General features: G+C 42.0%; 1 protein-coding gene across 1 annotated transcript in view; it reads right to left on the reverse strand.

The window, feature by feature from the left end:
* Positions 1 to 26,684, reverse strand: part of MINDY4B (MINDY family member 4B) — a 35,125-nt gene extending 8,441 nt beyond the window's left edge. Inside the window, exons 1-10 of the mRNA XM_031009880.3 lie at positions 26,520 to 26,684; positions 26,255 to 26,282; positions 24,441 to 24,608; positions 15,391 to 15,510; positions 14,529 to 14,620; positions 12,151 to 12,316; positions 11,533 to 11,598; positions 6,583 to 6,653; positions 4,913 to 4,985; positions 4,107 to 4,268 (exon numbers count right to left, since the gene is read on the reverse strand). Coding sequence (XP_030865740.3) covers positions 4,107 to 4,268; positions 4,913 to 4,985; positions 6,583 to 6,653; positions 11,533 to 11,598; positions 12,151 to 12,316; positions 14,529 to 14,620; positions 15,391 to 15,510; positions 24,441 to 24,608; positions 26,255 to 26,282; positions 26,520 to 26,632 — 1,059 coding nt within the window. The 5' untranslated portion in view covers positions 26,633 to 26,684. The remainder of the gene's footprint in view (positions 1 to 4,106; positions 4,269 to 4,912; positions 4,986 to 6,582; positions 6,654 to 11,532; positions 11,599 to 12,150; positions 12,317 to 14,528; positions 14,621 to 15,390; positions 15,511 to 24,440; positions 24,609 to 26,254; positions 26,283 to 26,519) is intronic.
* Between the last annotated feature and the right edge of the window lie 1,282 nt (positions 26,685 to 27,966).

A 27,966-nucleotide genomic window follows, 5' to 3' on the forward strand; every position in this document is an offset into this window, starting at 1 on the left:
TTGTGCTGTGGCCTCTTGACTAACTTTAAGGTCCCAGTAAAAATCCACTTTATCATTGGTGGATATTTTAGGCTTTGCAGGTAATTTTCTTTAGAGCATGATTTAGCAGTTCTGTTGGTCTGAGCAGACTTGTGTAGAAAGAAATGTGATCCAGAAAAAACAGCAGTGCTGGATCCCTGTGAATTCTTGACTCTGTTTCTGTGGTGGCATATTCTCTGATATAGTCCCTTTTCTCACAACAGCTTAGTAGCTATTTCACAAACAGCTGTTTAATTTTAACTTAAGATAAAGCCTGCAACTTGTTTCCAAAGCCTTGTAACTGTTAAAAAGGAACCGAAAGCTGTCAACCTTTCTAATACTGATTGAAAGAAGATATACTCTTTCTTGTAAGTTCAGTTGAAATAGCTAGTTGGCCAATTCTGCACACCATGGATTTAATCAGCTAAGCCTAAAGAGATTTTTTTTCTTCTTCCTCTAAAGCAGAGGTTCTCAACTAGGGTCAATTTTGCTCCCCAGGGGAGCATTTTGAAATGTCTGGAGACATTTTTATTGCCACACTGGGGCCAGTGCTGCTGGTATCTAGTGAGCAGAGGCCAGGAATGCTGCTCAATAGCCTGCAGTGGACAGGACAGCCCTCCACAGCAAACAATTAACCACTTCAAAATTTCAGTGCTGCAGAGGTTGAGAAGCCCTGCTTTGGAACAGAGGTTTCTAATCCTGGTTGCACTTTAGAATCATCTATGGGCTTTAAAAACTTCAGTTGCCCAGATGCTTCCCAGACCAAATGAAGCAGTCTTTGGGTAGTGTTGGCTACGTAATTTGTGGGGCCCAGTGCAAAATGAAAATGTGGGGGCCCTCGTTCAAACATTAACAATTTCAAGACAGTGATACCAGACACTAGAGCATTAAACAAAGTATAGGGCCTTCCAAGTGTGGGGTCCTGTTTGACTACACATGCTTATAAAGCTAACACTGTTCTGGGGGATGACCTGGGCATTGATAGTTGTAAAAGATCTCCAGGTGACTTCAATGTGCAGTCAGGGTTGACATCACTGCTCTCTAGCATTTATTGCCTGTATCCTTCCTGCAGAAATCAGTGTATGTATGGTCAAGTATGGCTCATCTTTGGATCTGGACACAGAGCCTCCCAATTAGTATTCAGTTAGCATTTAGCTGTGCTGAACGAACATAGCTGAATAAAGCACTATAACATTATGCCTTGTTATCTTCTATTATAAAGTCTTATATGTCTATAGAATATTCTGGCCTTCCAATGAGCTTCAACATCCATGATTTCCTCTGCTCTTCACGTCAACCCTTAATCTGATCAGGTTGCAGGGCAGGTACATGTGGAATGAATGCACCTGTGTTGTAAGGAAACAGGCTCAGAGAGGGTAAAACTGGTACAAGTCACACACCTGTGAGTGGCATGGTAAGGCCTCCAGCCAAGCCTGCTGATTTCCAGGCCAGGGTTATTTGCACATGCTACAGGAACTTCCTCACCTTTATGCCAGGTTCCCATCTGTGTGTGTGTGTGTGTGTGTGTGTGTGTGTGGATGCACAGATGCGCCCATTGGTGGCATGTGGCATGAAAGTGGATGGTACAAGGAGACTTCTACACAAGCAGACTTGTGTAGGAGAAGAAGTGGATGGCACAAAAAACAAATGTTTAAATATGTATTAGGAAAAAAATCAGCACATCAAGCCCATGGCATCTATTTCTGCTGCAGAAAAGGTTAGAACCACATTTTAAGTGAGTTGTTTGAAAGAAAAACATTAAGCAAATAATAGTAGTGGTAGCACAGAGACATGAAAAAGCTTCTGAATTACCTACTCAGATGACTGAAATATGAGAAACGCTGTTTTAAGTCTTTCTAGTTTATAGTGAGGATCCAGTGAAATAATCTTATGAAAGAGCTTTTGTAATAACAGACAAAATACTAAAATCATTATTGCATTTTTGTGTCATCACCACTAGAACTTGTTTCCAGTATATCACCCCATTTTCAAACCAAGTCTTGGCTTATTACTGGGTTCTTATAGATATAGAATGTTAGACCACGGACACCAAGTGACCACACGTGGTTGAAAGAAAAGAAAAATATGTAAAATGAAATCTATAAATCCTCTATTTCTGGCTTAGTTTTACTCTTCATTATATGAGCCAAATTTTAAGATGAATTCCCAAATTATCTGGAAAAAGTGATTAGGAGCTTTATAACGATAAACAATTCTCTGTCCAGGCTGTATTCAAAGTATAGTCTTTCACATCCACACAATAGAACTCTTTGCAGCCTCTAAATATAATGAGAGGCCAGGCAGCGGCTCACGCCTATAATCCCAGCACTTTGGGAGGCCGAGGTGGGCGGATAAATTGAGATCAGGAGTTTGAGACCAGCCTGGCCAAAATGGCGAAAATCCTATCTCTACTAAAAATACAAAAATTAGCTGGCCATGGTGTTGTACATCTGTAATCCCAGCTACTCGTGAGGCTGAGGCAGGAGAATCGCTTGAACCCAGGAGGCGGAGGTTGCAGTGAGCTGAGATGGCACCACTGCACTCCAGCCTGGGTGACACAGCGAACTCTGTCTCAAAAATAAATAAATAGAGGGTTATATACTCATATTTGATATTAAATGAGATATTTGTGTTAAACGAGAAAAGCAGGTTTCAGAAGAGTAGAATAAGACATATTGATATGGCTGGGCACAGTGCCTCACACACCTGTAATCCCACCACTTTGGGAGGCTGAGGCAGGAGAATTACTTGAACCCAGGAGTTCAAGACCAGCCTGGGCAACACAGTGAGACCCCTGTCTCTGTTAAAAAAAAAAAAAAAGACACATTGATATGAGAAAGAAACAGTATTTATGAAAAATGTTCCTGAAAAGATTGACCCCTGAGTAATGAAATTTGTTTTACTTTTTTACTTTTACCTTGTCTATCACTTCGCATTTTTCTACGATGAACAAAGAATACAAACTCAAGGAATAACACACAAACTTTTAAAGCACACTTGTACACAAAATATGCCAATTCTGCTATAGTCAGACACTATTTTTTTGATGGCATCAGACATATGTATGTGTTGCAAGGTGCTGGTTTCATGATAACATAGTAGCTGGGGACAATAGTAGAGGGACAGATGAAGCCCTATATACATGAAAGGCGTTTTGAGTGGGAACCAGGAGGGCTGGAGAACAGGACAGATGCTGAGCAGCGAGGCCTTGTTTGCTGCTGGCATTTGGGAGAGGTAGTTGGGAGGCTTGTGGGGGTTTACATCCTCCATCAAATTGAATGACATCCGAACTGGTTTCAAGGCCATTCCAGAAAAGTATTGTTACAGAGTCTGCCTCATCTTCCCTGGGTTTTAGGATGAAATTTTTGTGAAATATCACAGAAGCAGCTTTGATTTGTGGTTTGGGATGGGTATATTTGCTTTGTCACTCTTCTTCTGTTTGTTTTCGCAGAATCACATCTTACTTAATTCCCTGGTTGTGCTTTTCAACAGGACATTTTACTTTCTGGTTGTCAGAAGTTATAAATCCCCTGAGCTGGAAAGCTTTTTGACAGGAGTTTCAAATGTAGGGGCCCCCTTTTTTTTCCAGTGGTTTTTTTTTAAGCTTTGAGCAATATGTAGGCTGTGTGCATTCATTTGCATAAATGAAGGATTGGGAGGACAGCCATCAACTGCTAACAGTATTTATTTCTGTGAAGGGTTGTGTAGCCGCATGGGGATGACAGAGGACTTTTCCTTTGTGTGTGTGTGTGTGTATATATATATATATATATATATATATAATTTGTCAACCTCATTAAACAGGGATATCTGTATATTTCAAATATTGCTTTAAAAATGTATGTATTACTTTTATTACCTATTTTTATATACATAAAAATATGTAAAATAAAATATGAAGCAAGTAGACTGTGATGTTTCCATCTGTGGAAATTTCCCTGAATGTCTGTGTGTGTCAGGAGGGAGGTACACAGGCAGACAGTAAGGGAGAAAGTAGGCTCGGGTTTGAATTGCCTAAATAGACAGACTTTTAAACTGTTAAAATATCGACATTCTGGTTGTGTGATTGAGGACTGGAACACACTCGCCTGTGAGAGTCTGTCATCTTCCGAGGCATCCTTACCCCACTGCAAATAGCCAACGTCACTTCGGGTCAGGACTCCATGTAGAGTTTCCTGAGACTTTCCTTCCTCACAGCCATTGAAGACATTGGGACTTGCTCTTCCAGTTAAAATCATGTTCAGAATTGCCTAGAGAGCATATTTTACAGATACTTATATTTTAGATAGCAATGAAACAATAACTTAATTTTTTGTCTTAAAAATCATTAAAAATTATTTTTAGTGAAAAGAATGAAATCACATGATACATATTTCAGGAAAAATATGTCCTAAATATTTGGTAGAGTTAAAACAATCATTTATTAGCTTTTTTTCTTAAACCTTACCCCATAACTCCCTCTGTACCCCACTCTGATCTTACTGCCCTTCCTCCTTTTACAGTTCTTTTAAACGTTGTTTTCCATGGTTGTGATTTAAGAAGCATGAAGCTAAGATGTTTTTTATAGCACTTTTTTTTCAGTTATTAGGGATTCCTGGTGGGTCTTGTCAAGATATTTTCTACTGTTGCTAGGATCTCAGAGATGAAGGGCTCTCGGAGGTAAACTAGGGAGGACTGTTATGAAAATTAGATGGTAGATTTTGATGCAACCCAGGGTAGTGTCTTCAAACTCTTTCAAAGATAACTGGATTGCTCTTTACTTAAGGAGAGAATATATTTAATTAGAAAACAATCCAAAATTCAGATTGTTTTTCTTTTTTTCTTTTTCAAACTCTGCATGTGGCATTCAACTAATTCAGATTCTACAATAGAAAGGCAGAGTCTTCCAGCTCACCTGCCTGCACAGGAAGCCTCCAGCATTTGGTTGTAGCAGCTGAGTGGTGGTGACATCTAGGTCCATTTGAAGCCTGCAGAATGGGAGAAGCCATCAGCATCCAGTCAGAGACAGTGCACCGGGAGCCTGCAGCTTCTTTTCCCCCAAAACACAAAGCAGCAGTAACACAGGCTCTCCTAGTCACTGTTTCTCACTTGCACTTTTCCATCTCTCACAGGGAAAGCCTCTAGATCTGGGGTTGCAGAGGTGGATGCAATTGGGGAAAGTGAGTAATAAGTGGTAAGGGAGAAGGTACAGATGTCTCAAATGTTAGAATCCCTGTGTGTGTGCTCTGGGTGGATGCTGGACTCGGTAGAGAAGCTCTTTGTTCTATGTGACAAGGAATGCACTTGGCTCAGGGTGGTGACACATGACCACACTGGAGAGTGCTGGTTCAAGGCAGATCTCAACAGATTGTCCAAATGGAAAACACCATTGTGGCCATTTCTTGGCTGAGCCCATTTCTTGGCTGCAGAAGGGCAGCTTCCACTGTTATGTCAGTGGCCATGGTCTCACCCTTGACAATATAAGGTCAAGGTGGAATGTGGCTCCTGCTGTCACTTAGGGGGAATTGCTGCATACTAGTATGTGAACTGTATGTGTTCTTGAACAAACCTATTCATGGAACTGGAGCTTATGTCCTTCTGTGAATGAGACTTAAAGACTTGGGTCAAGCATGGTGAGTACCGTCATGGCATCAGATACAACTCAGGATAATGCTTCTCAAAGGGTGGTATGATAGACTTGAACATTTTAGAATTTTAATAATGTTGTATTTATTTTAATACATTTATCTTTAGCATGGTACATGACTTAAAGGACATTAACGTTTAGGAAGAGGTTGATATTTAAATGTGTATTGATTTTATTTTTAATGTTAAGTGAATGATAACATACAGCATAAAAATGTGATGGCGGTATATAAAAGACAAGCTTCAGGACCACTGCTGCAGGGCTTGTAATTCTTCCCTCCTGAGAGACCTCTATTTCTGACTCTCCAAAGTTTACCTTTCTTTCAAGGTTCAGAAGAAAGTCCATTTCTTTCCTGAAGCCTTCCCTGACCACCCTGTCAGCAGAGGCCCCTTCCTCCTCTGGAGCCCACTGAGACTCATTCTCTTTACATCTCATTTGGCACATCAGGTACCTCCTGGGACTTGCCCAGCATCTCTGTGTACACCCCTTGTCTTTCCCAGCCTGGACTCTGCAGGAGGACAGGGCCATATCTTCTCTTCTTTGTACTTTCCACTGTGCCAAGAACAGAGCTTTGCATATCATAGAGACAAAATACATATTTGAGGATATACCTTATCGTGGATCTAAATAATAAAATGTATTTATTTATGAAACTTGTACAAACAAGCTTTGGTGTTGTCCACCAATATTTACAGCCACAAGAAGGAGGAACCTACTAGGGTACTGTAAGAACAGATTCAAACTTGACTGACAACATCCACTTGCCCATTAAGATGGCCAAACCAACTGTAGGAAAAGACGTGTCTACAAAAGAGAATCTACTAGAAAAAAACATTGCATTCATGTTTCCAATATGGAGATTTTTCAACACAAGAGTACATTGTTTATGTGATCCCAATCCTATAGAAAATACCTGTGTAAACATCTGTAGAATTTACCTTTCAAATGTTCTGGAGAAGATCAGGCTGTACAGAAACAGGATGACACCATGGCTTCCTTCCCCTCTGAACTGTTTGGAAAAGAAAAGAAAAGAAAAGCATGTTGGTCTATAAGCAACACAGACATGTGTATCTGTGGGTATGAATTCAAGGATTTACAGGCTGAGAGAATTTTTCCCCCCTGGCTGCTGAAAGGAATGAGCTCCTCTGCCTCCTTAAGTCTTCCTACTCTAAAATTTGTTCTCTTTCCCTGCTTCATGCCTGTCAATGGTGCTGTCATTCTCTTGGCCCTTACCTTATCTTTTTGTCCTGCACTTCTACCATGTGATTCTCTTCAAACCTTGGCCAAGGTGTAGTATGTCCTTTCTAGCCCACTTCACTGCTGCTCTTTGCTGCCCTTGGCTGCCCTCTCCTTATTCAGCCTCTTCTCTCCTCATGTCCTTCCTCATTGCCCCATTGAACTGAGGGAGAGCAGAGAGGCTTTGTAGAACTCGCTTTGGAGTTATACACCTCGGTTCTACTGCTTTCTAACTCCTACTTACTAACTTCTATGAGTTTCAATCCAATCCACAATCAAGGATAAAAAGAACCTTTCTCCAGGTTTATTGCAAAAGTTAAATGAAGTAATTAATTATTTGAACCTTCCTTGGTTCTTGGAATATGCTAGATCCACAGCAAAATTAATATGTGTCCCTCTCTAATGCACTTCTCCCCTGTCTTTTCTTGGACAGGTTTCTTTTCTGCTTAGAATTTTCTGAAGGTGCCTTGCAATCTCTAGGATCAAATCTAAACTACCTAATAAACATTCGGGGCTTCTCATCAGTTGGCTTTATTTAGCTTGATGTCAACACTCTACTTGCTGACAAGTAGAATAGCTTCCCCGGCTGGCTTTCTAGGTGCAGAGTTAAAACATCTTCAAAGTCTTCTTTAGGGAGACTTTTGCTGAAATGCGTATGCTTTTCCCTTTATGGATTAATGTATCCATTTTGCTATGTGTGACCTGACAGGGGCCAGGGCCCTCAGGTAGCAGAATAAATTCCAGTGCCATAGGAGCCAGATAGGTACTGAAATGAGTGAGAGAAATGGGGAGGGGTGGGGCCTGATGCAAACAGATGCTTTTATATACAGGTTTCCTATTGCTGCTGTAACAAAGTGCCACAGGCTTGGTGGCTTAAAACAACACGAATTTATTATCTCACCATTCTTTAAAAGTCCAATATGGGTCTCACTGTGCTAAAATCAAAGTGCTCACAAACCAGTGTTCCTTCTGGAAGCCTGTGGGGTAATTCTGTTTCCTTTCCTTTTCCAGCTTCTAGAAGCCACCCTCATTCCTTGGCTAGTGGCCCCATATCACATAACCCTCCTCCCTCTGCTTCCCTGGTCACATTTCTCTGACTCTCCTGCCTCCCCCTTTCCCTTATAAAGACCCTTTTGATTAATTGAGCCCATCTGGATAATCCAGGATAATGTCCCCCACCCCCTCTCAAGATCTTTAACTTGATCATCTGCAAATCCCTTCAGTCAGTTAGGTAACATACAGTAGTCTCCCTTATCCATGGGTGATAAGTTCCATTATCCAGTGGATGCCCGAAACTACAGATAGTACCAAATCCTGTATCTATGATGTTTCTTCCTATATATACATACCTATGAAAAAGTTTCACATTAGGCACAGTAATAGATTAACAACAATAATAATAGTGTAGAACATTTATAGCACTATACCGGGAGCACTGTTCTTGTGTTTGGGTGTCATTATTAAGTAAAATAAGGGTTACTGGAACACAGGCATTGCAGTACCACAACGTGACTGTCTGATAACAGAGAAGGCTACTGAGTGACTAACAGGTATGGAGCGTCTACAGTGTGGATCCGCTGGACAAAGGGATTATTCACATCCCTGGTGGGAGGCAGTGAGATGGTGAGATATTCCATCACACTGCTCAGAATAGCATGCAATTTAAAATGTATGAATTGCTTATTTCTGCAATTTTCTATTTAATATTTTTGGACCATAGTTGACCAGGGTAATGGAACCAGCAGAAAGCGAAACCAAGAATAAAGAGGGACTACTGTATTAATATGTTTCTGGGATTAGGATGTGGGCCTCATTCAGTCTATCAAAACTTGTCTAATGAGGGTAGCTGCCTCTTATGTCAGCTAATTGAGGACTTTCAAGAATATAGGCCCTGTGTAGCCAGATTTTCTGATATTTTGATAAAAGCCAAAAATCTAGGTTTTTATGTGGAATTTCCTGAATACTTCTGACATCCACTGATTCAAATTTGCAAAAAGCAACACTGTAGGCTAATGCTGCAGATCTCATATGACAGGTGTGTTTGTTTCCTGGGGTTGCCATAAAAGATTACAGAAAATCGAAGGGTTAAAACAATAGGAATGTATTCTCTCACAGTTTGGGAAGCTAGAAGTCTGAAATCAAGGTGTAAGAGTAGGGCCATGGCCAGGTGTGGTGGCTCACGCCTGTAATCCCAGCACTTTGGGAGGCTGAGGCAGGCGGATCACAAGGTCAGGAGATCGAGACGATCCTGGCTAACATGGTGAAACCCCGTCTCTACTAAAAATACAAAAAATTATCCAGGCGTGGTGGCAGGCGCCTGTAGTCCCAGCTACTCGGAGGCTGAGGCAGGAGAATGGCATGAACCCGGGAGGCGGAGGTTGCAGTGAGCCGAGATCGTACCACTGTACTCCAGCCTGGGCGCTGGAGCAAGACTCCGTCTCAAAAAACAAAAGAGTAGGGCCATGCTCTCTCTGAAGGCCCTCGGGGAGAATCCTTCCTTGCATATTCCTGGCTTCTGGTGGTTGCCGGCATTCCTTGGCTTGGAGAAGCATCACTCTGGTCCCAGCTTCCATTATCACATGGTGTTCTTCCATGTGTTCAATTTTTTCCTTCTCTTGTAAAGATACCAGCCACTGGATTAGGGCCCAACCTAACTGAATATGGCCTCATCTCAACTTGATTACATCTAAAAGACTTTATTTTCAATAAGATCCATATTCACAGGTAACAGGAGAGGGGGTCAGAACTTCAACATATCATTTTGGAGGGACACAGTTCAACCCATAACAAAAGATCTGCTGCTCACATGTAGCCCTCAGACCTCCAGCTTGAGATCTCTGCCAAATGGAATGAGACACAGGACTGATGCATTTTGATAGTTGATGGGGGATTGGTAAAGTTCTGGATGGGGTGCTGATCACAATGTGCAACCCCGTCACAGTGAGGTCCTTGAGAGGAATATATATACACCATCAAGCTCCCCTCACTCAGGAAATGGCACCAGCCCTTCCCTAGTGTGGCTAAGGTAATGTTTAGCTCTCATGCCAAGCCCACCTGTGTTGCAGAGTCCACTTCTGTGTAGGGCCTTGATTATTCCAGCTCAACCCTTAGTCTTTGACTGGGGAAGCCTGTGTGTAGCTTCAGCTCTGATCCTCTGATCTCAACCGTGGCTACGTTTAAGAATTTCTTGCAGATATGGGTGGGTGGAGGGGGTTCTTCCTATGGCATCAGACTCTCCCAGATTTGAGTTGAGATGGAAGACAGGGAGGGGAGGGGTTTGCCTATTTTTGCTGAAAGGGTCATTTCTTAAATGGATCCTCTATATTTGTGTAATCCCATTCAATGTCTCTTGCCCACAACAAAGAATCCCTAAGCAGGCTTCTAGCTCAGCATTTCACGTCAGGTACTTAAAATCTATCATACAGGTTTTACTAGGTTCATGTTGCTGCTGTAACAAATTACCATAAATTTAATAGCTTAAACACTACAGATTTATGATCTTACAGTTCTAGAAGTCAGAAGTCTGAAGTGAGTTTTAATGAGCTAAAATCAAGATGTCAGCAGGGCAGCTTTCCTTCTAGCAATGCTAGAGAAGAATCTCTTTCCTAGTCCTTACCAGTTTCTAAAGGCCCTGCCCACATTCCTTGGTTCATGGCTCTTCTTTTCCATCATCGAAGCGGATCTAAGCCCGCAAGGGCAGGGGGCACTCTTCTCCTATCACTTCTCTCTGACTTCCTCTTTTGCTTCCTCTTCCATATTAATGACCCTTGTGATTCCACCGGGCCCACTTGGGTCATCCAGGATCCTTCCCCTATTTTAAAGTCAGCTGACTAACAACCTTAATATCCCTTTGCCATATAATGTAATATATTTACAAGTTCCGGGTATAGAGTTTGGACTTCTTTAGGGGGACTAGTCCTCTGCCTATCACACAAGTTAACAACAGACCTTGTTAACTCATTCAACAGAAATGAGATCACATTTCCCTGCTCCTTGCAATGAACAGTTGTATCACTTCATGGTTATCCTGCTAATTTCCGTCTGCTTTCACATTGTAGGTTTCTGATTTTTCGGAAAATCAGCTTTTATTTCTTTCTCCACAGAAGAGTCTTAAAAATGTCTTCCATTTTCTACCATCACTGCACCCTTCTTTGTCCCCTTTCCACCCTGGGGGTAGGGAAGAATCACTGCAGTGGAGGACATTGTGCGGAAGGTGCTGATAGACAGGCGAAACAGGACCTTTTCAAGAAGCCAATTACTTGGAGTCAATGTGAATGGTCATTTTGGCAGCTTAGACAAGAACCTTATTTTATTTTATTTTTTCACCATTTTGTTTTTTATTCACTAGATGAGACAGGATTGCTTGCCACAAAAGAAATAGTGGTATATACTCTCTAAAGGATTATTCTCTGGTCTTGATTAACCAAAGAAAAAGATGCATTTGTGAGTGGGTCTGTGTGTGATCTGGCCTCTTTCTAGGTTTTGAGGAGGAAGAGGCAGATCTTTTTTGTTCTCTCATTCTGCCCTTTCTTAGCCCTCAAAATGACCTGGTTTTCTTAACAGGCATCATTAGAAATATACTTTGTAAAAGGAAGAAGATCTCTGTAAGATCAGTCAACATAAAGGAATTATCTCAACACTTAAACACTTACACATAGTAAGTGATCATAGATGAATTTCTCAGCGGCTTCTTTCTCTAAAAATTCAAACAGCTGGAGCTATAAATCAGGAACAGAAGATAAAAATGAAAAGGAAGATGAAAGTTACATCTAAGAGATGTCAACTCACTGTTATTACCACAAGTGGGTTTTTTGTTTCATTGCATAATCACATTACTAAAAACTGACATATTATCTTATGCAAGGCCATGCAAAACATACACAGTGAAACTGGGTAGCTACCAGCATCACTTCTACATTCCTCAGTTTAAAATCATGTAATATCTTGAGCAGTAAAACTAGAAAGAGATTTTTTCCTAATAGGTGAAATTTAGCTGTCCTTCAGACAGTGGATATAGAAATATCATTTATGATTATTTCAGATGGGAGATATTCTTGGTCCTGGTGAATTCCATAGCAGGAATTTAAAACAGGACTCTTTGTTGTGTCTGCTTGGATCACTTACAGCCCTTGGTACCTGCCTCTTTGGAAGGCACCTCCGGTCACATCAGGAGCATAGATGGGGCCCCACCTGCATACACATGGTAAGTCCATTACATGCTCAGGCTTCACTGGCCTTTCATCTGCCAGGACAGGGAGGACTGCACTTACTCGCTCAGTGAAATTGTCCACAGAGTAGTCCGGAGTCGACGCAACATAAATGTCCTCAGTGACAAGACAGATGGTGGCCTTCTGAGCTGCTCCTGCAGCCCACAGGATGCCAGCAAGCGCCGCAGCCAAGGCTTGCTCCTGCTCCTTCTTGCTTATTTCACATAAGCTATAATGCAGAAGGCAGGAGTAGGAAGCCATTGGAATGAACATCACCTAGCCACAGAGATGTGAAGTAATTTGCTCCTGGTCATTGACCTTCAAAGTCAGAGAGCAGCGATTTACACCCAGCTCACCTGGCTCCAAAGTTCCTGCCCTTGACTTTTATACTGCATTGAATACACTCAGGGTCTGTCTAGCCTTCCCAAGAAGTGGGAGCCAGTCTTTACACAGTGGGAGACCTTTACTCTGCTTATTTCCTAAATACTTAACATTGAGAACTGTAGTCTTTATAAAGAAACACATGATAAAGATTTATTAATTAACTCAGCAATGATTTATACAATCCGTCTAGCTCTGTGGTGATACAGAAATGAGTAACAAAAGGTCAGGCACCGTGGCTCATGCCTGTAATCCCAGTACTTTAAGAGGCTGAGGCAGGTGGATAACTTGAGGTCAGGAGTTCAAGACCAGCCTGGCCAACATGGCGAAACCCCTTCTCTACTTAAAATACAAAAATTAGCTGGGCATGGTGGCAGGTGCCTGTAGTCCCAGCTACTTGGGAGGCTGAGGCAGGAGAATGGTTTGAACCTGGGAGTCAGAGGTTGCAATGAGCCAAGATCATGCCATTGTACTCCAGCCTGGGTGACAGAGTGAGACTCCATCTCAAAAAAAAAAAAAAAAAGTCAAGGAGCCTAATACCCCAAAACCATATGGCAAGATAGAATGAGAATAACAGAGTGCTATGAGAAAACACGGGAAATAGAGACACCTTGTGACTGGGGGGCTCAGGAAGGCTTCGTGCAGCGTGTCTACAGATGTAGTTACTTGTTCACATTTATTTAATATTTGCCATAGGCCAAGTACAGTGCTGTGCTAAGTGCCTTACCTTTATGTGGCAAATGTATGTGTTCCATTTGAATTCCCTGTGATCCATTTTACTTAGGAGATGGACTCATCCTCCAGCTACTTTGGATACTGTGGCTCCCATTTTTCTACTTTCTCTGAAGGATTGAAGCCACCTTGGCCAGAAGTCACCGGGAGTTATGCCTCCTCCCTAAGGATGGCCCACAGCCAGTGCCTCATTGGAGCAAGAGGTACAGAAGCCCTGCTCCCTCATCTGAAGATGGGGCAGGCTCCGCAGTGCAATCCATGCACCCGAGCTCCCATGGCATCAGACTGACATTGCTGGAAGCCACAGTCTTCCTCAGCTTCTCCTTCCCTGTCCTGCTTCCCTCACTCCCTTATGGTTTTCTCCTGAGGGCACTCCCTTAATAAATCACTTGCGTCAAGAATCCACATCATGGGTTCTGCTTCTAGGGAAACTGGCAGTTCACAATCTTAGAATATATTATACATTTAGTTCCTCTTTGGGGGTAGTAACTTTACCTGCCTGAGGGCAGAAGTATTTATATTTCCTCTAATATTTAGCACAGGGCTTTGCACATGATAGGGGTTTGTTAACTTCTAAGAATAAAGTAATTTGAATAAACTTGAGCTGATCTTTAAAAATAGGCAAAAACCAAACATCATACATTATCAGCCTGGTTAAATAGGAGGATTGGCCGGGTGCAGTGGCTCACACCTATAATCTCAGCACTTTGGGAGGCCGAGGCAGGAGGATCACCTGAGGTCAGGAGTTCGAGACCAGCCTGGCCAACATGGTGAAACCCTATCTCTACTAAAAAAAAAAAAAATTAGCTGGGTGTATTCCCAGCTACTCGGGAGGCCAAGGCAGGAGAATCACTTGAACCTGGGAGGCGGAGGTTGCAGTGAGCCAAGATCATGCCATTGCACTCCAGCCTTGGGGACAAGAGTGAGACTTCATTGCAAAAAAAAAAAAAAAAAAAAAAAGGAGGATTGATCATTTATGGGGTTTTTATATCACCCCTTTGTTCCTCCCTAATTATTAGGTTAGAGCTTTCCATCAAATATGGACAAGTAGGCCCACCTGAGACCTGGTGCTTAATTCTACCTGACAGAGTGGTCTGCAGTAGAGCATAAAACCTGTCAACATTATCCCTGCAAATGAACATTCAGAATGACTCCAGCAGAGCCCTTCCCAGTGGCAGAATCCAGCCTCTCTGGGACAGACAGGGCCATTTCTGTCTTAGGAGGTAGATTTCCATTCTGAGACAACCTGAATTTTTCAGTTATGATTATTTAGCATATCAAGATTCTAGTGAAATGGGTAATTCAAGTACTTCTCACAGTCCTCTTACTTGCCAAGGTTACAGTCTTTTCCTTTCCTGGTAAACAACAAGTATTTGATGATGGATCCTTGCACAGCCATCTGAATGCTTCGGGCCCCTCCCTGAAATGAGGAGAATGAATGACGAGGTGAAGAACTCTTGGAAATTAATGTTATCTATTCTTCTCTGCAGGCTTTTCCCTCCTGGTATTCCCCAGAGCTTTGCGAAGGGACACCATGCTATATTTGTGCCACTCCTCCCTGCGGCCGTGGCTGGTACTGTGGCTGGGCTGGATTCTGCAATGCCTAGCATCTTTGTGGAGACCTGTGGACTGGTGACTGGGGATGTATGGCTTCCTCCATCTTGCCTTCACCATGTCCCTGCTTCATAGTAGTTTTTTTTTTTTTTGGGTGGGGGGGTGCAGTCTTGCTCTGTCTCCCAGGCTGGAGTGCAGTGGCCTGCCCTCATCTCACTGCAACTTCCACCCCCTGGGTTCAAGCAATTCTCCTACCTTAGCCTCCCGAGTAGCTAGGATTACAGGTGTGTGCCACCATACCCAGCTAATTTTTGTATTTTTAGAGAAGACAGGGTTTCACCATGTTGGCCAGGCTGATCTTAAACTCCTGACTTCAGGTGATCCACCTGCCTCAGCCTCCCAAACAGCTGGGATTACAGGTGTGAGCCACTGCACCCAGCCCATATCAGATTTTTAGATTTGTTACGAAGTAATTTTAAATAGTCTATTATCATTTAAGGTTAAACTTTACATTATAAATATATTTCTACATATGATTATAATGAAAATGTGCATTTACATGGATGTGGACAGGAAGGATATATGGATAAGGAACATGGGAATAAGGTTTTTTTAAAATTATAAACTGGCTATTACCTTTCCCACTTCCAGAGTGAAAGCTAGTTCGGAAGAAGGATCATGGAACCTGAAATAGGCCTTTTTCCAGTTATAGCTGAAGACATGGACTGTGTTTCCAAACAGGATCTGCCGCAGCTTCTGAAAAGAGGGGAAAGAAATGATTCACCAAAGAGAATTCTTCCTAGACATATTCCTCATGGTGAAGTCAAGGAGGTGGGCCTCGTTCCCGTCTACATTCAGGTTTACATATTACTCTAGTCCCCGATTTTAATTGTCTGAACTCCTGAGCAGAAGATGTCTAGACAACATTTATCCTTCATGTCTCTCCTTCCTTTGCCAGGCATCTACCTTGTAGTTCACCGTGGCTGCTCTGTGTCTACAGCTCTTGCCCCATACCCATGACTTGTAACCCCTGCCTCTCCCATCTTTGGGCTTTTGTCTCTCACTCCAGAAAAAAGGAACAGTCAGGATCTCATGTTTCCAGCCTGGTACAGTAGCGATTTAAACAAGCATTCTCTCTGTCCCGGGGTCTTTGAGGTTTTCCTATATTCTGCAGCACGTTGAGATTCAAGAGGATGTTTTACAGCTTCCCAGAAAAATGAGAACAAGACTTTTTATAAGCCAAATGTATGAAGAAAAGGGAATCTATTCAAAATCAAAGACTGATTGATCATTTAGCATGTACTAGATCTTGTGTGGGATATAGTTATGTAAAAAGTCTAACACCCCACAGCTATGTACAAGACAGAACATGTGACTTTCCGTAAGATAAGTAAAAAGTACTATGAGAAAACAGAGGGAGGAGAGAGAACTTCTGTCTGAGGTACTCAGGAAGGCTTCATGGAAGAACTGGCATTTGAACGAGGCTGGTCAATGGCATCTAGCATTTACTGAGCATTTTCTACGAACCAGGCTCTGGGATAAGTGCTTCCCATTTATTCCCTTCATTCAATTTTATGAAGTAGGTGCTATTATCCAGCTTTTATCCAGATGAGGGAACCGAGGCCCAAATAAGTTAGAGTATTTGCCTTTGTTCACCCAGTTAGTAGACACAGCTGGGTTTTTACCCATTCTCTTAACACCTGCCCTACTTTAATCATGTAAGTGTCATCCTTATGATTTCTATCATTTTTGTGTACCAACCATTATCTAATTAATACTTCAGGAGGCTGAAGATAGGGCCCCAATCTGTTCTAGCTTGTAGGATTTCTGCTGAGAAATCTGCTGTTAATATGATAGGTTTTCCTTCATAGGTTACTTGGTGCTTTGGTCTCACAGCTCTTTTTTTTGTTTTGTTTTGTTTTGAGACAGAGTCTCGCTCTGCTGCCCAGGCTGGAGTACGCTGTCACGATCTTGGCTCACTGCAACCTCAGCCTCTGGGTTCAAGTGATTCTCCTGCCTCAGTCTCCTGAGTAGCTGGGATTATAGGTGTGTGCCACAACACCTGGCTCATTTTTGTGTTTTTAGTAGAGACAGGGTTTCACCCTGTTGGCCAGCCTGTTCTTGAACTACTGACCTCAGGTGATCTGCCGGTCTTGGCCTCCCAAAGTGCTGGGATTACAGGCATGAGCCACCACACCTGGCCTTGTCTCACAGCTCTTAAGATTCTTTCCTTCATCTTAACTTTAGATAACTGGATGACAGTGTTCCTAGGTGATGATTTTTTTGCAATGAATTTCCCAGGTGTTTGTGCTTCTTGTATTTGGATGTCTAGGTCTCTAGCAAGGCTGGGGAAGTTTTCCTCTATTATTCCCCCAAATATGTTTTCCAAACTTTTAGATTCCTCTTCTTTCTGATTATTCTTAGAATAATAGAAGAATGCTGATTATTCTTAGGCTTGGTCATTTAACATAATCCCAGACTTCTTGGAGGCTTTGTTCATATTTTCGGATTCTTTTTTCTTTGTCTTTGTTGAATTGGGTTAATTTGAAGACCTTGTCTTCGAGCTCCGAATTTCTTTCTTCTACTTGTTCAATTCTGTTGCTGAGACTTTCCAGAGCATTTTGCATTTCTAGAAGTGTGTTCATTGTTTCTTGAAGTTTTGATTGTTTTTTATTTATGTTATCTATTTCCTTGAATATTTCTCCCTTCACTTCTTGTATCATTTTTTGGATTTCCTTACATTGGGCTTCGCCTTTCCCTGGTGCCTCCCTTATTAGCTTAATAACCAACCTCCTGAATCCTTTTTCAGGTAAATCAGGGATTTATTCTCAGTTTGGGTCCATTGCTGGTGAGCTAGTGTAATTTTCTGGGGGGGAAGGGGGGCATTAAAAAACCCTGTTTTGCCATATTACCAGAGTTGGTTTTCTTGTTCTTTCTCATTTGGGTAGGCTCTGTCAGAAGGAAAGTCTAGGGCTGAAGGCTGTTGTTCAGATTCTTTTGTCCCACGGGGCATTCCCTTGATATAGTACTCTCCCCTTTTCCTATGGATGTGGCTTCCTGAGAGCTGTAGTGATTGTTCTCTCTCTTCTGGATCTAGCCACCTAGCAAGCCTACCAGGCTCCTGGCCAGTACTGAGGGTTGCCTGCACAAAAGTCCTGTGATGTGAACAGTCTGTGAGTGTCTCAGCCATGGATACCAGCACCCATTCTGGTGGAGGTGGCAGGGGGGGTGAAATCTATCTAATTAATACTTTTCACTAGCTTGGGACACATTTTGTAACTTGGAATCTATTTATTTAAGAAGGACACTTTATATAACTTCCTTCAATGGAAATCAAAATCATTTGCCACACATGATAAAAATATAATGAAAATAAAACAATGCTATAAATTACAGCTAGAAACTGCTGCCTGTGAAAGCTCTGACTGGGCCTTAAAAGGGAGGTAAGAAGTATTAAAGAGGTGTGAATGTGTACTGCCCTTTACTGTACTGTCCTTCTCTCTGACCTGTCAGAGTGGACAAGGGGATCACTTTCTCACTAGGTAAATCAATGATATGTAACACGTTACTTAATACCATATCCCTAGAAGCACCCCTTGTTCCAGCACAGACACACATCTCACACTCTGGAACATGCCACACACCAGCCTGTTACCTGTAACAGAGGGGAGATTAGACAGAGAGAAAGATCTACAAACATGCACACATCAGTACCTGGGGTGTCTCTGGATGAGGAGTAAGTGTTCAATGTAACTGGAACTGTGTGTGTGTGTGTGTGTGTGTGTGTGTGTGTGTGTATGTGTCTGTGTGTATGTAGGCCAAGGGATAGGAAGAAGAGTAGAAGCTCAGATTGCAAAGTACCCTGGGCCTGATCCTGGATGACTTTGAATATCATATTCAGACACTTGCAGCCAGTCAGAGAGTGTGGACAAACGGAGCATGGAGCTCAATGGGCCCAGAGCTGAGGTGCCTCTTCCCAGCTGTGCATGGAGCAGGCCCCGAGAGTAGGCTCTACTGGTTTCTAAAAAGGAAAGACGTGGGAGAAGCATGCATCTGTAATCTTCTTCCTATGTTGGCCCAGGGGCTGGTTTAAGGTTAGAATTTATTTCCCGGCCATCTCTACTTCCACCCTCAAAAGAAAAGGTTGTCTCTACCGAGAAAAGGGGGCAGGTGCACTTCAGGGTGAGCAAGGACCCACTCAGAGAAAAACTATGTGTCCTCTGTCTCAATGCAACAGCGCTTCAAGGAGAGGCAGCGAACAGGCACAGAGGCTGCTCTGAAAGACACAGACTTGGTGTGTGCTGTGGTCAAAGAGAGCCCTAGACCCAGAACATCCCCAGGACAGGCACTGAAAACTAATGGAAAATGTTTCCCTGACATTGAGATTGCACAGCACAGAAAGACTGCTCCCGACTCAAGGGCAAAGAAGCCCCAGTTCTGCTCCTTACCAACCATGTGAACTTGGACAAATTACTGAACCTCTCTAAGACTTAATTTACTTATCCAGAAATGGGGTAACCCCTGCTTGGTCCACATCCTGGCTATTATTGAAAGAGAAGCATGGCAAAGGGCTTTGGGAGCCATAAGTGCTAAGTAAATATAGGGTGTTATTACCTTTGTGAAAACACAGCCTGTCTACACAGGAACATCTTGTGCTGTATGGAAGAAAGTCCCAACACAGATGGAAAAAGACCAGAGACTGGCAGCAATAAGAGAGGAAAAGCTGTGTATAAATGTGGAAGATTAAGACCGTTGAGACTAAGAAGGCTTAGAATTTAAATTCAATTTTAAAAGTTCTGCAAGCCAAACCACACTCTTATTTCTGTTGCCAGTTCCCACCTCCAACTTAGAAGCTTCTCTCTCCAGCTGTCCCTCTGAGGAGGTCTAAAAACAGAGGGGCTGCAGGTCTCTCTGGCCATGCCCCATTGGCCAGTGTGACAAAGATGACCCAACTTACTTGTATAACATTTACTTTCCAATATCAGATATTATTTATAATGAGATTAACCTGACATATAATTACATGTGCTGTTGTGCTGTCTAGTAACTAGAAACAGATAGTAAATGGTCCTCATAAGTGGCTGCCATGATTATTATTAACATAATCAAGCATGGTTTATAGTTTTTCTCTTTGTGCTTTGCTAGTATTCTATATTTGTGAAGAATTCCTTTCTTTCCTGGCACTTTGTTCCATTTGATTGCTATGATGACAGGTGATGGTGATCATCATTTACACACACACATTTTATACACACATTCAAAGATAGAGGCCCTGCATCATTCTTTCCAACAGGTTTAATGTTCTTACCCTGACTGCCTTGTACTTTGTCCCGGGTTTAGAGCTTCCCTGTGACCACCTGCCCACCCCTAACTCGAGGTAGACTAATCCTCTTTAAAGCTCCTTCTCTAAATCTCTTCTTGCCTTATGAATTACTAGACCATCATGGAATCAGAGATTCCAAGATGTTCTAAGAAGACATTTCTATCCTAGACCAACTAACAGAGTAGTAGACTCTTGGTTCTATCACGTTCGCCATCAATTTCTTAGCATCTGGCATAGTGCCTGGTATGTAGTAGGCTCAAAATAGGTATTTGTTGAATTTTTAAAGTTCTAATTTGACTCTTTCATTTTACAGTGAAAGGACTAGAGGCCTAGGTCAGCTAAATGGCACATGTAAGGTCACGTATATAGTAAATGGCAGTGCCAGGACCCAAATGCAAGCCTTTCAACTTGTACCAGCCAGCGTCCCAGCAGGAAACAGATGGCATTCTCAAGTCAGATAATTAATTTGAGGAATGTTTAAGACAGAGACTATTTATAAAGATGTGGGCTCAGTGAGGGGACACCACAATGGCTAATGCAGTGTCCCAGCAACAGTGGGAAGTCATTATGACCCCTAGACCTGAAGGAGCACACAAAGGAATGGTGACTTGAACCAGAAAGGAGAGAGTCCTGGGGAGAGGACTGCCATGAGAGGAGAGGGACTCAGCTAGCCACGAGCAACCCGACTTCACTTCCCTTCCCTCCCTTCAGTTTCCTTTCAGGGCTCCCCATTGCTCAAACTCAACAGGAAGCCAGAGGAGGGGGGCACCCTGCTGATGGAGGTCAGTCTTGCTACAGGTCAGCCTCTCTACTGGGCAGAGGGTAGGTTGGAGAAGAGTGGACCATGCATCTGGAGGGGCACACAAAGGACACCCCTACTCTAGTCTGAGGTGCGCTAGAGGATTATCCAGAGGCACTGAATTCATTAACTCACACCTGTCGAGACCCATCTATGAGCTAGACCTTATGGGGGGATACCAGGCTGTGCTTCCTTCTCCCAAAAAGCACACCCTGCCTATTATCCCATTTCAGAGCTTCATTCTTTTGAGTCTCTCCAGTATATTTTGGTCTCTTGGTATTATATTTTTACTATGATTCTTCTGGATGATATTGCAGCTACAGAAATGTGTCCAAGGCTGAGTCCAGAAAACGGCCTGGGAGTGGGAGAAGGTGGGAAACTGCCACTGGAGAGAAGGAAGGTCATTAGGTGGGGCTGGTGGAATAGCCTAGAGGCGATGCTCACCTTTCCCACGATTTCACCTGAGCCAGCAGACTTGGCCAGAGTTTGTTCCACCACATATGTTCAAAGATGTCAGGCTGGAGGAAGGAAGAAAGCTGTAGTGTTGGAAAGAGGACAGCAAAAGGTGAGAAACAGGAGAGCTAAGGAAAGCAAAGGTGCGTAGGGTGCTTTACCCAACCTCCACTTTCAGAGAAGATTCCCAGCAAAGAGACAGTGTGTGCCAATGTCAGGAAATGCCATGCATCCGTAATCCAAACAGAGAATGACAACAAAAGGCATTCTGGAGTGGTATTAGGATTCAATAGCTCTGACAATTTGCCAGGTGGCTGCACTGCTGAAACATCGATTAGAATTGGTCAAGCTTCCAAACTGCCTCCCTAGAACAAGCATATTTAGAATCCCAAGCTTGTCATCCTGAATTCCCAGGATGTGTTTAATTAATGCTACTGCTATTTAAAGGACTCACGATCATCTGGCCCATATAATGGGAATAAATCCAAATTTATTTTTTTTTTTAAAGAAAAATCAATTATCTCTATTTCTGGGACTTTCTTAAAACCCTATCAACTTCATTTCTAAATCTTTTGTCTCCTAGCTTTTTCCAAAGGGAGAACATTACCTTGGCATAGTCACGGGGCGGTCCCCAGTTGCTTCATGTTTGTGTTTGTAGATAAGTGGGAATATTCAGACTCAGAGTTTCTCACCTCCCCAATACAGAGAAAGACTAGAAGATTTTGCAAACGTCTGTGAATGCTTTTTCTATTTTTAAAATTTGTGTGTGTGTTTAAAAAATAGTATATTCACGTGGTTCAAAATCCAGAGAGACAAAAAGGTATGCGGTGAAGACTCCCTGCCATCCACGTCTCCCTTGTACCCACTGTTGTGTTTCAGGAAGCCTTCTGGAATTACTTCTTTTACAGGCAAGTATCAATATAGAATCATAATTGTCTCTCATTTTCACATAAAAGGTAGCCTATTTTTCAGATACGTGTAAATTTTAAAATGACATTCTCCAAAGAAATTCATTGCAGAAGCCAAGAATACATTTTTATTAAAGTTTTTCATTAAAAACATTTCCTTATCAAGTAAAATGCAGATAGTTGCTCTAACTTCTGGTCTATACCACAGTGTAGGCAGCAGAATCACTGAGGCCTGGGGGCCCTGGCAAGGATTACATATTATCTATCTTCGTTGCTTGAAAGGACAGCGATTAAGTATCTATATAAGATACAAGTTAAGGCTCCATCCAGAGGCTTGAAGGCCAGTGAGCTGAGTGCAGTGTTCCGGGAGCTCTGCATACCTGCCCATCTTCCTGTGGCTTCAGGCATTTGAGCAAAAAGAGGAAAGCAAGGTGGATTGAGGCAGATAGATTTTCTTTCTTTTCTTTTCTTTTTTTTTTTTTTTTTTTTTTTTTTTGACAGAGTCTCACTCTGTTGCCCAGGCTGGAGTACAGCTGTGGGATCACGGCTAACTGCAACCTCTGCGTCCTGGGTTCAAGCGATTCTCCTGCCTCAGCCTCCTGAGTAGCTGGGACTACAGGATGTGCCACCATGCCTGGCTAATTTTTGTATTTTTAGTAGAGATGGGGTTTTGCCATGTTGGCCAGGCTGGTCTTGAACTCCTGGCCTCAAGCAATCCCCCTGCCTCAGCCTCCCAAAGTGCTGGGATTCCAGATGTGAGCCACCATGCCCGGCCGAGGCAGATAGATTTTCGACAACGAGAAAGAGCAAGTGAGGCCTCCCAGTGCATCTGTACTGCAAGTGTGATGGTGGAGAAAGCTATTTGGTGAAGCCTGGGAGGTTTTGTATGATAAAAACGAATCCAGGGGATATGTGGTCCCTGCATCTGATTGTGTCCTGTCTCGGGGAGCTTAAGGAAAGGTTATATCGAAGCTGGAAATACCGCAGTCAGGGTCACCAGCCTTCATTCTCAAAAAGCAGACGGAAACTCTGTGTTAGGCTTCATGTGGTTTCCCCGGAAGAAGTTTTAGTCCCCACTCATCCTCTCAGCTGGGATCTTGTGTGCAGTGCACAAACTGTGCAACTCGATGTACATGGCAGGCCTGACTGCAGGGCCAGTGTTGCTGGTCTTTGCCCAGATGCCTAGGCTGGTCGTGGGTTGTTTCTACAAACATCCGTGTGTGACAGCACGTCCTCAGGAAGAAGGTCCCTCTTCCAACTCTCATTCTTAAGGCCCTGAGTAGAGGTCCCTGCCTGAGCTTCTAGGATGTAATGTGGAGGTTTAGAAGATAGGGTGATGATAGGGAAATTGGCTTGAGAAGTCCCGAGTTTCATTATGATTTCAAGGGCTACACTGGAGGGCAATCCAATGGGAGGGGCATCTCAGCCTCTCTGGTACTTTTACCTTGGCTTGACCCTTGCCTCTGCTTCCCAAGTTTCCAATGGCATCTTTTTGACCATGACAGCTGGTCCTTTGGACATTTGCCCAGGCACTACCTCCAGCTTTGGCCTATTTGACCCAATGAGATGCCTTTAGTTTTGCCTCCTGGCTGGATCTCTGCCTCAGCCCCTTGCCCCCACCCTGGTGAAGTCTTGAATTGAGCAAATGGTCCCCGGGACCAATAGCTTACAGATCCTGGTGATTTGGATCCTGAAATGTCATGTTCTTTTCAAATCTGCATATTAATTGGTAGCCCCAGAAAACTGTTTCTTTCTTGAGATTAGCTACTTGCCCAGGACATGGCCTGACAAGTTTCCCCAGCTCTCTCCCTCCTGCATGCATACAGGTGGGGTACTTTCTTACACATCTACATTGTCTTACGCATCTGCAGCGCTCCACAGTCTGCCACTTAGAGAGTCTGTCCTATCCTACCTTCTACAGTGAGTTATTTGAATGTAACTCACTCCCTCAAATTTCACTGTCAAATTGAAGAAGTGAATAAAGAGAGACTCAGAGTTTGGGAGGAAAGGGCTGTACTACCACCAGTGTCCTTGAAGAATACCATAAATAAGTCATTTTAATTGTATTCTCCTTTTACCAATAACAACCATCTGTAGTCTTATCTTCAATATACTCTCACATGACAGGAGATAAGATTCCCCAGCCTTGTTGTTTTGGGAAGATTACGTTTCATTTCATGTTTAATTGACAAGCTATACTTACCGTGGCCATTGCTAGGGAGATAGGAAAGCCACCCAATTTTGAAGAGATGATAGAGGGGTTGGGAATAGAACAAAGGCCACTTGATGGCAAATGTCCTTGTCCTTTGGGCTGAGATAGTCCTGTTCCATCTTCATTTTCATCAGCAGATGTATGGTTGCCTTCATGAGTCTGTGCAAATACCACCCCCACAAAAAACAAAGCAAACAGAGCTGGTGATGACCTTGTTTTAAATTTTCTCTTTTTCTCTCTGAAATACCAGTGTTCAGAAAATGTTGTCTCACTTTTAAAGACGTCTGAAAATTGTGATAAATAGCAATAAAAGAGGCAGAAAAATCCCAGTGTCTGTGTCAAAGGGGTTTCTCATAAGGGTTTATGTGACTTGGAGAGGTTAAATGTAACTATGGAAACATAATTAATGCCATCAAGACCTTGACTTGAAATTATGTTTAGAGAAGAATGTAAATGTCACTGTCTCTTGTTTTGAGAAGACAACATTTTATAAACTTTGAACGAATCTTTCCAGTTTACACAAAGTGTTTCTCATTACATTGTTAACTGGCCAATAAATGAAGTCAGATTATCTCTTTTTAATTCTTTCAGATTCCTACTCCCCAACAAGTGAGTATAATTGTTCTTTTTCCTTAAAAAAATCCACTCTCTACCTTTAAAAAAATTTATTTTCGCTTTTCTTGACTGATTCTCATGACATGTCACTGTAAGTTAGCATCAGCTCTTCTTCAAATTTATTTAGCTTATATACTAATGTTGTGCAACAAATCTGTCCTATTGGTGGCTGAAACATGAGGGAAACCGCCTTCTTAGTTTTTCTGTATTCCTAGAGGCAAAGATTCTTTCTTATCTCAGAAGCACAGCATTCAAATCACAGACTACTGATCAGCTGAGATGCATTTTGTAAATCAAATGGAAAATCTTTACATTTGTGCCAATGGGTTTTTCCCACCGTGTGTAAAGCATAACTTGACTTTTTTTTCTTTTAAAGATTGTTTTATCTTTTGAATGTTCTATCCCCCCAAATGATAGATATCTCCATTTAATACTTCCAAGACTAAAATAGAAGCATTATTGCTGTGATTCTAATTTAGACTGTGGTTAAGAGAGTTTTAGCATAAATAAGACTTTTGATCATAGGCTACTTGGGGCAAGAAGCTTTAGCATTATAGTTAAAATATTAATGATTCAATTGCTTGATCATATATACTAGTGCCATGAAAACCACCTTAATATTTTATGCTGTGTTTGCTCAGTGATTGAAGTAATACCTGAAATACAAAGTCCATTACCTTCTAACCTTTTCAGTTTACATGAGGTACAAACATCTTTCATCTTATATTGTATATCAGATTTTAAAATACCTTTTTAGCACCAGAATTCAGTCATCTTTCTCTTATTTTAAAATGGTAAAGGAAAATGATTTTTCACAAGCTGAATAAAGATGATAACTATTTTCAAAACTGCTTTTCTTCAGGGACATAGAAGCACTTGGTTGTCAGAATCCAGTGTTATTTCACAAATGTGGGAACTTTAGATTTTAATATTACCTTTTTTTCTAAAATAATAACCATATGATGCTCTTAATGATAAAAACATAGCTCTTAGAAGTAGAAAGAGAAATCCATAAAAAAGCACAAGAAAAAAAAATCTTCGACAGGCTTTCTAGTTTTATGTTTTCACGCGTTAAATGCCAGTGCCTGAGTGACATTATGTGCAAAGAATAAATGCAGATTATGCTGTTAATGTGATTGTTTGAAGAAGCAACTAAAGGAGAACACACTGGCTTTGGGAAAAGTAATTACCTGAGGAGTTGTATTATTGGTTCCCAACCTTTAAATGAAAGAGAAAACATCAAGTAAATTACTCACTCTCTTCAAACCTCACATCCACAAACCTCCCAAACCCCAACCTTGCTAGGGAAGTCTCTGTCCACGAATAGTTATGCCTGAAGCATTTTAAAGGTAGATCTATAAAGGAAGTTTCTCATGTTGCAAGCTTATAAGTTGATTACTTAAACACGGAAAATTGCTTTGTTTCTAAAGAAATGAGAGAATGAGAACACCTTACCTGTGACAACTAAAGATTTCCCTCCATTTGTCAAGGAATGAAATTTTCCTTGAGATCTCCTCTAAATCCAGCTGTTCGGAGCTTTGTTCCTGGCCCAAGACCTCCATATCCATTTGGATAATGGGAGGAACTGAAAACGGGAAGTTCTTATGATGGGAGAGAGAGGTCGGGCTGTGGAGAAGCAAGTGAGGTGGCTGAAACAGACGGCTAGAGGAAGTGTGCCACCCTTACTTTGACCAGCAAAGAGATCACTCCACACAATTGCTGCTCTGAGTGCACTGTAAGCCCCTGCTATCAGATCATGATTAAACTTTCATTAGAGGTAAAATAGTCTGTGTATTTTTGTTCACTATATAGGGACCATAAGTGTTTAATCCAAGACATAGATTTATAAACAAAGGGATTGCAATTATCTGTATCAAAGCAATTGGGATAATTTAATTGGTGAGAGATACTATGCTGGTGGTGGAATGTGATAGTTTTTTATGGTGTAATGCCTTCTTGGAAGTGTTTGTGGAGCAGAAATACATAGCCAAAAGTGAGTAAAAACCATCCTGCTGACATCAGAAAACTTTATCAACTACCGTTGGATAATATATAGGCCAAAAAAGACACTGGCCAACTGGCATTTGCTGTAGAGTTTAGTACACAGAAATCTTGCACAGTTGAAGAACTGGTCTGATTTGTTTCAGGGAGAAATCCAAAAGTTATATCATTTTATCTCTTCTTGTTGGCTTAGTGAATTATAGCTGCAGTCACTGGCATAATAAAGAATATTGATGGTTTTGATGATTAATTTTATGTGTCAACTTGTCTAGGCTGAGTTGCCTACATGGTACTCATGTAGTTGCTATGAAGGTCTTTTTTAAAAGATGTGATTAACATTTATATCCGTTGACTTTGAATAAAGCCAATTACCCTTTGCAATGTGGATGGACCTTATCTCATCAGTTGAAGGCCTTAAAATGGTCCCCCAAGGAAGAAGGAGTGTTTCAGACAGGCTTTGGACTCAAGACTGAAACATCAACTCTTCCCTGGGACTCCAGTCTGCTGGTCTGCCCTGCAATTTAAATTTTTTGACTTGCCAGCCCTCACAACTGCATGACTGCCCTCACAATTGTCTATATGTATGTGTGTGTCTATATATTGCCTATTGGCTCCATGTCTCTGGAGAACCCTAATATAATGGTGTTTATCAAAAACAATACTGGTTACCAGTAAAAGTTTTCTCTTGCTCCTTCTGACTTGGTTGAATATAAATCTTGAACCTCTTCAATAGGAGGTTGTTTTCTCTGTAAACATTTCTAATCATGAGTTATATAAAATCCTGGGAATGCTAAGAGGTCAAGACAAAGAGGCTATCTGGATTTATTGTGACTAGAGTGGTCAGGGTTGAGGGGACTGGTTATTTATAATATTGCAAAGCCCTTGAAACGTAGCAAGGCAC

The sequence above is a fragment of the Gorilla gorilla genome, chromosome 2, assembly GCF_029281585.2.
Source record: "Gorilla gorilla gorilla isolate KB3781 chromosome 2, NHGRI_mGorGor1-v2.1_pri, whole genome shotgun sequence".
NCBI lineage: Eukaryota > Metazoa > Chordata > Mammalia > Primates > Hominidae > Gorilla > Gorilla gorilla.